This window comes from Cuculus canorus, chromosome 5 (genome assembly GCF_017976375.1).
Source record: "Cuculus canorus isolate bCucCan1 chromosome 5, bCucCan1.pri, whole genome shotgun sequence".
NCBI lineage: Eukaryota > Metazoa > Chordata > Aves > Cuculiformes > Cuculidae > Cuculus > Cuculus canorus.
In genome coordinates, this window is record NC_071405.1 from 41,240,936 (window position 1) to 41,254,544 (window position 13,609).

At 36.8% G+C, this 13,609-nt stretch overlaps 1 protein-coding gene across 2 annotated transcripts in view; it reads left to right on the forward strand.

Moving 5' to 3' along the window:
• The window catches only part of CARS1 (cysteinyl-tRNA synthetase 1), a 36,348-nt gene that overhangs the window by 19,490 nt on the left and 3,249 nt on the right, over positions 1-13,609 (forward strand). For both annotated transcript variants that reach the window (XM_054067518.1, XM_054067519.1), the window contains 9 exons: positions 204-333; positions 641-744; positions 1,786-1,883; positions 3,335-3,524; positions 4,036-4,104; positions 6,935-7,016; positions 11,183-11,263; positions 11,659-11,726; positions 12,924-12,983. In XM_054067518.1, coding sequence (XP_053923493.1) covers positions 204-333; positions 641-744; positions 1,786-1,883; positions 3,335-3,524; positions 4,036-4,104; positions 6,935-7,016; positions 11,183-11,263; positions 11,659-11,726; positions 12,924-12,983 — 882 coding nt within the window. The remainder of the gene's footprint in view (positions 1-203; positions 334-640; positions 745-1,785; positions 1,884-3,334; positions 3,525-4,035; positions 4,105-6,934; positions 7,017-11,182; positions 11,264-11,658; positions 11,727-12,923; positions 12,984-13,609) is intronic.

Consider the following 13,609-nt stretch of genomic DNA (forward strand, 5'->3'; position numbering starts at 1 on the left):
TTCAGTTTCTGCAGTGAAAAAGCACCATGCTTTGCTTTGACTGAAACTTGCACAAAACCATCAATGGAGTTTTTTAAATTTATGGGTCTCTTGTATAATCATAATGTTTTGTTCTCAGGATTTTATTCTTAAATTATCCTACTCCATGGTGTGTATGTAAACAGTGCTGGGTCTTTGATTTTTGCTTTTTTTTTTTGCTGCAGGCGTACTTTGAAAACGATCACTGGGTTCGGTATTTCCTGCATACTGGCCACTTAACAATTGCTGGCTGTAAAATGTCCAAATCATTGAAGAATTTCATTACCATAAAAGATGCACTGAAGAAACATACAGGTAAAATTAATTTGAATGCTTTTGATGTACTTTGAGTGGTGACTGCTATAATTTTGTTATTTAGGCACATAATGGATTTTCAAAAAATTACTGGCTTCATGTGTCTTCACTAGTTTTCAAACAACCTCCTTGTTCTTCTGTTCCTTTTTGGTTTTATCTCTATGAACAATAGTGTTCTTGCTGTTCGGAAGGATGTGTTGATAGTAAGAATATTATAAATTATGTTCTTAGCCACTGCAGTATCAGAGGCTATAAAAATGCTTTAGATTATGATTATTTTCCTTGTTTATTTTGAAATTCCTAATAGCACGACAATTACGGTTGGCTTTCCTCATGCACTCTTGGAAGGATACACTGGATTATTCAAATAATACCATGGAGTCAGCTATTCAGTATGAGAAGTTTATGAGTGTAAGTTTTCTATTCTTCCTCCAGCTCTCCAAGCTTTGTGTTCGTATGTTTTTCAAGGACTAGAACCCAAGGACATATAGGCCTTATCCATAGACTCAGTTTGCCTTCTGAATTGAACAAGTGGGATGTCACAGTATTTGTTTAGCTACCATTGAACATTCAAGTCATATAAATTCCACAGACGGCTACCTTCTCTGCAGTGCTCTCTCTGAGTTTTGACATCTCTAAGCAGCTTGGCACTTACATGCAAGATAAGTTTCTCAGTTCAGCTTGCTGATAAGACTTGTTCCAACAGACGCTCTCCAACATGTCTACCAGATAAGACTCTACACAAATTACCCAAAGAGGGAATATCATTCCTACCTTGTCCCCTCACCACATATATGGAGCATTTCCCTCTATGCCTTGTGGGCATACATAAGCATGGTTCCTTTCTTTGCTTAGTTTGGGACTGTGATTTTGAATCCTCATTTCCCACAAGGAGGCTGTACAACATTTTGAGATCATCAATCTTGTTCTCTTCAGCTGAAGCTATTCTGCTTTTTATGAAAATGTTTGGTTTCGGTCATAGAATAAATGAAAATAAGCTTTCACCAAGCTGGACACCCACATAAAATAAGCCGTTGCTATAAAGCCATTTTCATTCTTCAACTTCCATTGCTAGTAACGTAATTAAAAATCTGCCGTAAGAACTCTTGCCTAAACTTCTTTAAAATATTTGAGCAGCTTGCTGTTAGAGTATCATAGTGTATCATGCAGTGGTAGAGCCAAGAGATACAGCTGAATTACAGTCCAGCTGTGGGGTTGGAATTAATGATCTTTAAGGTCCTTTCCAACTCAAGCCATTCTATGATTCTGTAAATGTGATTTACAGAGTTATGCTCGTGTGGGTTTCTGTGCTTTAACAGACATTCAGCAGATACTGGTGGAAACAGTGCTGAAACCATAAACTTTAAGTGGTTGATTGAGAAATAATGCCTCTTCATAGTAGGTATTTGTCGTGCCTAATTTAAACTGATTTTTAGCTCTGTTCTTTTACAGGAGTTCTTTTTAAATGTGAAGGATATTCTTCGAGCTCCCACTGATGTGACAGGACAGTTTCAGAAATGGGACAATCAGGAAGCAGAGCTGAACAAAAAGTGAGTGAATCACTCCTTCTTCTCTGTAAATGGTGATTGTGTTAATTTTTTTTTCTCCTTGCAAAATTACTGTGAATTTATTTCTAAGTCTGTAGCATTTCCACTGAGTACCCCAACTCTGTACAGGCTTCTGAATTTAATCTTGCAACAGCTTTATGAAGTATGGATGAAACTGTTCATTTCCCTTTTGTTTATGTTAAGTACATTGGTGTCTCCCATCTCCCTGTTTGTAAAGGGAAAGAGCTTTTTTTTGTTAGATAACTGTCATTTTCATCACTACTTAAGATGCTGTCCTTCTGTCTGAGAAACAACTGATAATTCACAGTGGTTACAACTGGAAAACCAGTATTTTACACATTTCAAAGTACAGTGAATAAACTGAGACAAAATAGAAATTAAATGACCTGACTAAAAATACAAAAGATCAGACTGCCGGTGTTTGAAAACGTGTTACTGAGACAGACAGTGATATAAATATTGCAGTCTTTCATTTGTATAACAAAACTACACTAACTTCTGTAATACAAAGGGCTTCCTATATGACTTCTGTTATGGGTAAAATTCCAAATAAAAGCAGTTGAAGTACTAAAATTGTTGCAGTACTAAAATTGTTTCCAGTTCAGTTCACTGTTGTGGACAGAGATGTTGACCATTGAAGGACCAAGTACAGATGCTTCTGTTTAGTGATATCCTCTGAAAATTTCACCTTCAAGCTGAGTTTGATAGAGATAACACTGTCTTTAAAATGAGGGAAGATAGTAAGTAATAGAAAGGTCAAAGGGAAGAGACAACAGAGTGGGAGGAACAGAAGATATGCTTCACAGGCATTTGTTTTTGTCTCCTTTCTCTACTGCTTCACATTCTCTTTTCTCTGGAAAAACTGTTATTTGAAACAGTAGTACCCCTTGTGTGATTAAATGATAATACACTGTATTGCTTACTATGCCTACTCATGAGCATTATAAAGGTTTACATTTTTTTATTATTAAAAGGTTATCTGCTTGTAGCAGCTTCATAATGCCTCACTTTGTGGTAAGTTAACTTTGAAATTGGTGCTATTTGCTGGAAAGATACTAAACAGACTACTTGGCTGGTACATAGGGATAGGAGAGCAATATTGCATAAAAGGAAAAAAAGTAGTAAGCACGAGGAGGTAGTAAATAAGCAATTTATACTGGTTTTAAAAACTGGTATGAAAAGGTCAGTTGCTGAAAAAGTGTTAGATGTAACTTGTTTGGATGGTTGTTGCCAATTATATTATCTTGCCTGCCTCTGTCGGCAGCAGCATTGTGATAATTTTGTTTTCTTGCTCATCCGTTCTTCCTTCAAATATGAATTATGACCAAGAAAATATTATTTCAGTTTTAGGTCTCCTTACTCTTCTAACAGAAGTTTGTCAGAGTAGATTGCAGATACTTTTGACATCAATAAAAAAAAATTTTTTTTCTTAGTTTTTACGACAAGAAGGCAGCAATTCATGAAGCACTGTGTGACAATATTGACACTCGCTCTGTCTTAGAAGAAATGCGTTCTTTAGTCAGTCAGAGTAACTCCTATATTGCTGCAAAGAAATCTTCCAGACAAATGCCAAACAGACTTCTTTTAGAAAACATCAGTTCCTACCTCACTCAAATGCTAAAGGTATGTAATAGCAAGTATTAACGTTGCTACTGCACTGTGCAATTATAACTGTTGTATTTTTCAAGAATGCAGGGATCTGTACAGTCTTTGTTCAAATCTTGTAGGAGACCAGAGATGTTCCACACACACCACAACCAAAACAATCCCAAATTGCAGTGTGTGCTGCAGGAGGAACAATTGGGAGTCCTTTATGTTACATTATAATTTCAGTTAATGGTTTGTTGAATAGTGGATAGCCCTGATATGCAAGGAAAATAAGACAGTGGAAAAAAACACAGTCCGAATGTAAAATTTGACAGCTTTAAAGCTAAACCTGAAAGCCAATGCTTAGTGTGCTTTAGCAGTTAAAAACTAAAGCATCATCTTATAAGGGCAGTGAATTGTGGGTTAAAAGAGAGCCAAATGGCTTCAAAACCCCAGTACGTGTGATTATGCTCAGTTTTCACGTATCTGTGATTTGATGTATACAATCTTTTCTATTTTCTTTTTTTTTCCTCCTTTCTTTGACCAGATTTTTGGTGCCATAGAAAGTGATGACGCAATTGGTTTTCCTGTTGGAGGGAAGAGTCAAAACATAAATGTAAGTGTAGGGCAAATTGCGCTATTCAGAATTACTCTGTGTCCTTCAAAAGCTTAGGTTAAAGTGTTTGTTACTGATATGTGGCCAAATTACATTCTTTCCACTTCTAACATTTGAATCTGAAGCAATTAATTGGCTTAGAAGCAGTATTTTTCTTTTATGAGAGCTGGGGTTTTGCATAGGTTTGTTTGACTTAATGATAGACAAATTGTATAGCAACCAAGAAAAGAATTATCTTGTCTTCTGAATGATGAGTCTGTTTAAGAAACCACATGTTAACTACAGACAATGCATGCTACAGTTTGAAGACCCATTACAAGTATTTATATGTTAAGTGGTTTCAAAAATGTAATTATACTGATTAAATTTCCTTGTGGTACACCAAAAACCAGCCTGGAGGCAGCTGGAGTTTTATCCACATTTCAGTCTCTTTTTCTGATCTCGTTTGTAGCCACAGTTTTTATCTGGCTTTCAAAGGCTGTTTCGCTTTGGTCACCCAGCAGTTCCACTGTGATGCAGAATTTTTCTGGAAACACTTGGGAGATAACTGATGAAAGTGCTGTGGGCCCTGTAATAACAGTAATGTTTCATGGTGCCAGCAGGAGAAATAGCTCTATGTAAAAGCTATGAACTTTGCTCTCTTTCTGCATGCAAGAAATTTGACTTGGACATTTTGCTGCTGTTTTTTAAGTATTTTTCTGCATTCGAAGGTGTTACCATGTTTCTCTGTTCCTCTTTAGAAGGCATAATTAAAACATTTGTGGTGTAACAAAAAACCTAATCTTGTTGTTCATCAAAGCAAAAGGAAACCTTGCTTGTGGTTGAAGCATGTGGACAGTCTTCTGACAATTGCCCATGCAAATATTTACATTACTGAGCAGTGAAAATCTCCAGTAATAATATAAAAAGGGTAAAAAGGAAGATGCTGAGTCTTCTATACTGAACCCCATCAACAGAGAATTTTAATTTAGCTCAGAATTATTTTGAATTACAGAAGAAAGGCAGCACCTTAACAGTTACCTTTTTTAGCAGAAGTGAAAACTAAATTTGTATTTAGCGCTTCATTCGGGCAGTCTTTACAACAGATGTGCTTTATGGAAGGATTGGCTACAGCTTGGAACCAGAAGCCAAGACCTCTCTCTCCTTTAAAGTAATGTTGCCAAGGGTTAGTAGAGTCAAGAGAGTCTTGTGCAGAAAGAATCCTGTGCTAACGCTTGTCAGATACAGGTTTCTTTGCAGGAAGAAACTTTTTTTTATCACCTAAGACACTACTAGGTTTAAGCATTCTAAGATAAAGATGTATAGCATAAAAAATGTTTGGGCTGCTTCATTGAATATTATATTGTCTTTCAATCTTCCACGCAGATACTTAGTTTTCTTAGCAAAAATTAGTGTGAACATTCAAGGTTGGAAAACGTCTCATTGATTACAGAAGGCTGTGAATCAGATATATTGTTTCTTTGTCTAAATTGGAGATGAAGGAACCAGTAGAGTCATTATCTCCAAAAAAGGCATAATTATCTTCAAAAGCTCTGAGAGATCAGTTAGCTTAATTATTGTGGTTCAGTAATTTACTTGAATGGGGACAGAAGAGATTTGAAGTCAGAAAACCTCAAGTTCAATAGTCTTGTTGTCCAAATGAATTAAGCAGTGCTGTCAGGTTAGTTGTTCTGGAAATAAAAATCTTTCATCTTTAAATGTCTGATAAAGCAGTGACAGTGCATGCTTCCCTGACGCTGCTTTATTTGCATATTAAGCTAGTGTCAGTATAGAGGGGGTAGTGGAGATTTGACTGTTGCTCATTTCCCAGAGCCTGTTCTTTCTGCCATACTTGTCAGCACAGGTTCCAGTTCTGAAGTTGGAAGCCTAGTATTCACATTTATGAAAAGTTTTAACAGGATCTCCAGGTTCTTTCATATAGTTAGTTATGCTCTAGAAATGCCTATCTTGTCTCCTATTGGCATAGAAATTTGTCATGGAGATTTAACAGATGGGAAACACACCTGGAAGCTGTAGGGGAAACAAAAGTGTGCATTTTTTTTCTCTGTTCCCCACCCTCCAAAGTAATGAAACTTTGTATTTAAGGAGCCCCCTGGGTGTCTGAATTCATCTCCTGGGATTCCAGAGAAGCCTGGGCAGACAGCACCCATCTGTTGTTTTTGTGATTTTTTTTTTTTTCTTTTTTTTTTTCCACTGCTGTTCACTGCCAGAGAGCAGGATTCTTGGGATTTTTTCTTTGAGTTTTCATGACCAGCATTTATATACATCTGAAATAATTCTACAGTAAATCTCTCCAAACTTTTTGAGGGGGAGGGAGTTGTGTGAGGAATACAGAAAACTGCACTGTACTGGAAATTAATACAATTAGCATAAGCTAACATCTGAGGAACAGATCTATGCTCTGAAGGAGAGAAGTCCTAACATTAGTTTCAGTTGGTATTATGTCTGACAAGCAGTTGGACTTAAGTAAAACAACACAGAACATAAAGGGGCGAATTCATCTGGGTGCTGTTTTCATCACTGTGCTGCATTATAGTTAGCCGTATAACCCTGAAGCATAACCCTGGGGAACTGATATATCCCTAATTAGGAGGAGGCAAAAATGGAACGGGGAGAGACAGAATTTCTCAAGTTGGTTTTATCTACACAGAAGGGAAATTGGCTGCTAATGCAAATTATCATCTCTTCTTTGATATCAATAGAGCAATGACAGTTTTTATTGATACAGATCTGCCCTGTTCCTTTCAACAGCGCATAAATATGAGGTGGGGAAGTACATGTTTTATATCTAAATAATGATTTGCTAACTGTAGAAATAATTATCCTGCAGATTGAATCTACAGTGATGCCATACCTACAAGTTCTTTCTGAGTTCAGAGAAGGAGTACGACAAATTGCCAGAGAGAAGAAAGGTAAGAGTTCATTTTTTCCTGTGGGGGTGGGTGATCCAGCTAATACAGTCTCTGTTTGCTTAGAGAATAAAAGTAAGGCATCATTAAATCAGAGTTGGTTTGAATATTTGCGTCTCTAGTATCTGTGTCTTTAATTTGTGAATCTTTTACAGGCGGTTGCACTATTTTTCTTATTTCTTAAAGAACCTAAGAGTTCTGGAATGATGAGGACTAGCTGTTGTTTTTCTAGATTAGGGCACTCCATGCCTTCTAGGTATGAAAATACCCATTATGCCCTAGGGAGCTGGCATTCTCTTAGAAGTGTAGATTGCTACAGTGATACTGTCTGTGTTTAAATAGCAGGAGATGTTCATTCTTGTTTGTTAGCATAGTTGGAGTTGTAGCTCCTGTGATGGTAATTGAGTGCTCTCCTTGGAGAATTCATTTGAGAGTCTGGTGGATGTTGTTTTGGGCACTTCTTTTTCGCCCTGAAAATCATGCTATGTGTGTTGGCAGAAGTATATAGTGTTACAAAGGTGGTTCTGTTAAGCACTCTGATTTTAATGGTTGATTAGTTCCTAATGGAGCTCTTAATTTTCTGCTGTTCCCTGTGGAATCTTACATGTCTTCAATATGTATTTGATTCTTGTTTTCTTCAAACGTTTTTTACATTAAGATTTGTACTTGAAAGCAATAGGGCATTTTAATATGTAAAACATATATAAATAACCCACATATTATATAGAATTATAAAATTACTTGCAGAGTCTGGTTGATAACCTATTCAGCTGACAAATAACCTGAACCCTAATTCTGCTACTGGTTTGATTTCTTCTAAGGGCTGAGTTTACCTTAAAATCAGAAAACTGTATTTCTTAATATGATTGCTCAGCTATTACTGTCAAACTCCTATAGGCCTAATTGGTGCTGAGAAATAGGCTCACTAGTTGCAACAGGAAGTATTGCCTGTAATTTGAATTGATTCAAGAAGTTTGTGTGTATATCCTCAGCCAAAAATGTGAACCTTGTTATTTCAGTATGTAGTGTAAATACTCATTTCATTAGGCTTTTTTTTTCCCTTGCTTTCTGGTAGTTGAGCTAAACTGATCCTCCCTCTTAATAGTAGTAAGGTTTAAATGTCACAGGGCTTCTTACAGATCATTTTTTTAGAACATACTTAGCGCTAGGTTGTTTAGTGGCACTTGAGTTTCTTAGTTGGAAGGTATTGACTTTTTTGCCTGAAATAAGCTGGGCATGGAGCAGTTACAGCACTCTGCAGTTTGATGCTTCATTAAAGTATTTGATATATGGAAGCTGAGTGGTGGCTGGCAGGACCTGCACTGACATGCTAGTGATTTGTGTCCCTGTATCCGCCAAGTTCTTGCTTGCAGGAAGTGTTAAATTACTGTGAAAGTTGTTCTGATCAGTGGCTGGGGATTTTGCCTCATGGTTGTAGGTGAAGGGAGTTTCCCAATCACAGCCTGATGCTGGCAGGATGGTGTTAATTAACACGGTATAGATTACTTTACGTATTCTTAAAGGTTAAATAAAACGTATGCAGCTTCTGTAAAACCTGGTGAGTAATACACGTCCCCATATATATACATATAATTTTAAAAAAACTTATCCATAGTTCCAAAACATTTCACAGATCAGCCATTTGTAAAACTATTGTTTTACAACTGATTGTTTGCAGTTGAGTCTTGACTTACTTTATGAATGTACGTATCAATGATGATAAGCAGGAGCAGGAAAACACTCTGCTTGGTGTACAAGGGAAGGAAATGCAGAAGACCTCTGCAAAAGACATCAGTGATTAGTTGGTCAGAGCATCTCTATATTGTATATTTTACTTGAGTACTCAACCAACTGCAAAGACCCCATGTAGCTGTCTCTGCAAGGGTGCACAGGGGAGCAGATTTGTGCTCTAGTGCAGTCCCGAGGCTTAGGAAGAATTCTCATTAGCAACAAATTGTTATTCAGATGTTCAGACAGGAGCAAATGTCTTCAGTTGTTGGTTACTTACCTCAAGACATCTGCTTAAATTGACTACCCTGTGGCAAAGGTGTCTATGGCTGAACTCTGCTTTTATCTGGGTGTTGGTGCCATGTGGTAACTTGTTCTAAGCTGCTTCTAGGACACAGTGGGAAACCCTCTGCCCTGTTCCTAACATAACATGGGTTGACTAGAATTGAGACAGACTTGATCACTGTAACCATGCCTGCTCCTGTCTTTTGCTGCCAATTTTTAAGGGCCCCCCCCTTTCCTTCTCATCACAGTGTTCCCATTTACAATAGCACAACATGGGTTTCATATCCTGAGAGTCCTTGGCCTGAAATTCACAGAAAATGTGAAAAGAAGTCTAGGAAATAGTCACGGGCTCAAAGAGTGCCTAGTTGCCAGGGTGTTCATGGGCATTGGTGAGAAGGTGCTATCCCACTGGTTTCCTGGTCATTGTCCTCAGTGAGGATAACGGCTTATGTCTTGGGGCAGCCCATAAACAACCCTCTACCCAATCCCTAAACATCTTTGCTTCGCAGGTACCACATGCAATGAACAGGCACATTTCAGCCCTAAGAAGCTTGGTGTTGGCTCATCTCGATGACAGGATTGATCGAAGGATTTGTCCTTTCATAAATAATACATACTTTCTTATACATTTCTCCTTATTCTATATCTTGATGGATTTCTTCTTAAACTTTTAATTATTCATTATTTCAGATAAGTAAATATTTATAACTGAACGGATGCTATTTTATTGAATAGGCAGTACATATATATCTGATACCTTCTTGATTTGATATGTGTAATTCCTTTGTCTAGGTTAAAGTTAACATCTTTTAGTGCTAACAGCCAGTGGGGTAATTTTATCACTTGTTTATCTTAATGGGTTATTTAGTGTCATCAAACATGAATGTCATTCCCTCTGTAAAAGTGCTGTGGTTCAAGAAAAATAATGATGGTTCACGGCAGACAGAAGGCTTTTATAAACTGCAGTGCTTTCCTATACAAAGACAGCATTGCAGAATGCTACCATGCAGTGAAATAGGGTGGCTCTTCCTTTTAATGGTATTAGGGTACTTGGTGCTCTTTTCACTGTTCAGCACTCTGAGGCTCTGAGATGAAGGCTCGGGGATGGTACTTGTATCTATTGATACATGCAGTGTTCAGTACAGTGTCAGGAAGGTATCTTCCACTGCCAGAATTATTACCTTGGAGACCCCTATTACTTCCTAGGTTTAACTAGCTGAGAGTTGCTGAAGGGAGGGCACTTGTTTATTATAAGCATATGGTATCGTCTAACCCAAGCATCTGGCTTGTCATGCTTGGAGTTTCCTCCTAAATACAAGACTGTTTGTAAAAAATGCTATTGAGTTGAAATTCACAGCAGTTACACACTGGGTCTTCTTGATGCATTTAGTTCCTCTTAACTGTTCTTCTGCTTCTCAGCTGATACAATTTCTCATGAAAGTAAATAACTTGTATTAAGATTTATTTTCTTCTTAAGATCTGATCTTTAGCATCTATTTCAGATAAATTTTGAGTTCTTAACCATTTGCTGTCATCAAAGGCTCTTTGATAAGTTTTCAGGAATAAAAGATGTTAGTCATGATGTCCTGGTCACCACCTAGAAAGCCAAATCAAGATTCTCTGTTCTGCTGCAGCTAGCTTGCTTGAAAAAAAATAGCTTGGCCAGACTTGGTGATGAAGATAACTCTCTTTGGATTACAGATGCTCTGACAAATGTATGTGTAATTGTCAAACCAACAAAGTCTGTCAAAGGCACTGTTAGAGGTAGCACAGAATATGTTAACTTCTGCTTTTCCAAAATTAGGGTTCTTAAACCCTTCTTATTAGAAATCCTCTGTCATATACCCTTCCACTGTATTGTGGCAGAATTGTTGCATCATTTCTGAATTGCCTTGGATTTTCTTTCTGTTCCTCTCAGTGAGTGTTGGAAGAAATTTATGAATTTCAAGTCCATGCTAGGAAACATGCTGCTTCTCTGTGTAGATGAAGGAAGGCAGAACTTACTTTAAAGTTTTATCACTTTAAAACAAATGACTTTTCTCTAATCTGTGTGAAAGAGTGGCAATTTCTTAACTGCATATAAATAACTGTGTAGCAGGATAGATGTGGTGAAAGTATACTTTTACTTTACTAAAAGTATTTTTAATGCTCTGTAGTAACTGAAGTGCTGCAGTTGAGTGATGCTCTTCGAGATGACATCCTTCCTGAACTTGGTGTTCGATTCGAAGATCATGAAGGTACTCAATTATATGTCTTTCAACTTTGTATGTAGCTATTTTTCTGAGCTTACTATTTTCACAAGAAGTGGGAAAACAACCTGTCAAGATTAAACCAAAGTTATCCAACAAACTCAAGGACTGCAAAGCAATAGCATATCACATTTCTGATGTATGAATATGTATTCTAGAACTGTATACTGGAATACATGTATAGAACATAAAAATGTTCATTGTAATATTTTTGATCTTTTTCTATAACTAATGTATGACTAATTTCTTAGTCACTTTTGAGTATTTACTCAGTTGTAATTCTGCATTCAGCTTGCAAAAAGAAAATGGTTATCATGGGGTAAATGCATTTATCTTTGACTATTCAAGCACTGGACACTCATTCATTTGCTTTTGCTTTTTAGGGCTTCCAACTGTGGTTAAATTAGTGGATAAGGACACGTTATTGAAAGAAAGAGAAGAAAAGAAAAAGGTTATTTTAAGCATTCTGTGTTTTTTAAATTTAAAGTAATGTGTAAGCTCTAGATACTTTTACATTTCTTTGTTAATTTGTAAGAAAAATCTTAGCAGACTAGCAGCAAGGAAAATAACATAATTGATACCAAAATTTGAATGTGTTCAGAAAATGAATTTTTTAAACAGTAGTTTCTTGATAATTTTGTTTGGGACCTAATGAATACCTCTAAGGCTTTTTGTTAGTTTGTTCATTTGTTTAGGATCTTCATATAATTAAGAGAAGTTGATTATTGCATGCACACTATCTTGTTTCTCTGGAAGAACAGTTCCAGTGAGAAGTTAATTCAGACTTCTTTTGTCTGTACAAATGGACTTGACATTTTCCATAGAACTAGTCTGTATTTATCTGATACGTGAGAACAAAATGCACTGCCTAAATCTTAATGTAGTATGGATGAATGAGATGTGCAGAGTGTGGGGGAAGAATTCACATGTTACTATATTAAGATTGTATATTTAATTCACATGCAAATAATAAAATTCCATCATGACTAGACATATTTGGAAAACTTTCCAACATTTCTCCTTCCATGTAGAATTTATTTTTTTTTTAGAAAAGGGAGAAGCAAAATGTAGTTCCAGCCAATTCCAGATGTTTTCACCAAAAAGACGTTTGAGGACAGTTTGTGTATAGCTGCTGAGTAGAACCCTGAAAACAGTGTTCTGTTCAGTACTGGCAGAACCCCTGGAGAACCGATAGGTCTCTCCCAAGCAAGTGCAAGATGAGATTTTTATTTTTTTTTAAGTTGGCTAAACTTGGAAAGTTGTTTCCCTGGGAACATGAAGAGATATAACTGCTTCTTGAGAAGAAGATCTTCACAGTTTGAGGCAAGAGCTTAAAATATCAGCAAAATTTGAATTTTTCTGAAGTCAGGCTTTGTAGGTATTCTTTTATATAGATACACTTTGCATGCAAAATGCATTCTCAACAGTTTGAACTGGTTTCACTGAGAGTAAAAGCCAATGAAGTCAAAGTTGTACAGTGGGAAGTATCAGACAATCCTAATTATGAGGCATGCTGGTTTTGCTGTAGGTCATGCTGCTAGTTCTGTCTGTAATCCAGTATCCAGGGGAGCTAGCTGGCTCAGATTCGTAGAAAACTACCAAATTAAGTAGTTAGTTACCTTTTACTCATTAATATTGCTTTTCATAGATTGAAGAAGAGAAAAAAAGGAAGAAAGAAGAAGCAGCTAGGAAAAAACAAGAACAGGAAGTAAGTGTTTAGATCCCTTTTAATCTGTTTTTGAAGAGAGGTGTTAGCAGCAACGGTCACATGCAGGAAACATTACATTAGAATATCTGTTCTCTGCCCGGCCTTAACTGGGCCTCCACTTATTTGGTTTTTTTCCTCTATAATTTCCTGCTGAGAATTACTTTGGCTTGCAGTTTGGATTTGAATATTCAGCTCTTATCACAGAGAAGCCACCTCTGAATACACAACAAAAGGCTGCAGAAGCTTCTTAGAACTTGTACCGCTTACTTCAGTCTATAGACAGTATTACATGCTTAATTGCCAAAGTAGTATCTTACATGCCTGTTAAAGAAGGTTTTGCTTGTGTCATTTATTGTTTTCTTCCCTCTTCAGTGTTGAAGGTATGTGTGAAAACATATTTTTGTCTTTCAGAATCCACCTATTCCCTATAATTGAACTCTGAAATGTAGTGTTTTGTAAAACCACGTTTTATCTCTACAGTTGGAATTGAGGTAGCTCAAAGGTTTTAGGCTTTGGATGAGGAGTAGACAGACTGAGGAGATGAGCTTATAAAAAGAAAAGTTTGTGTGCCATGCTGATGACTAGCATTACAGAAAATGCATTCCTGAATTAAAAGAGGAAGTAAA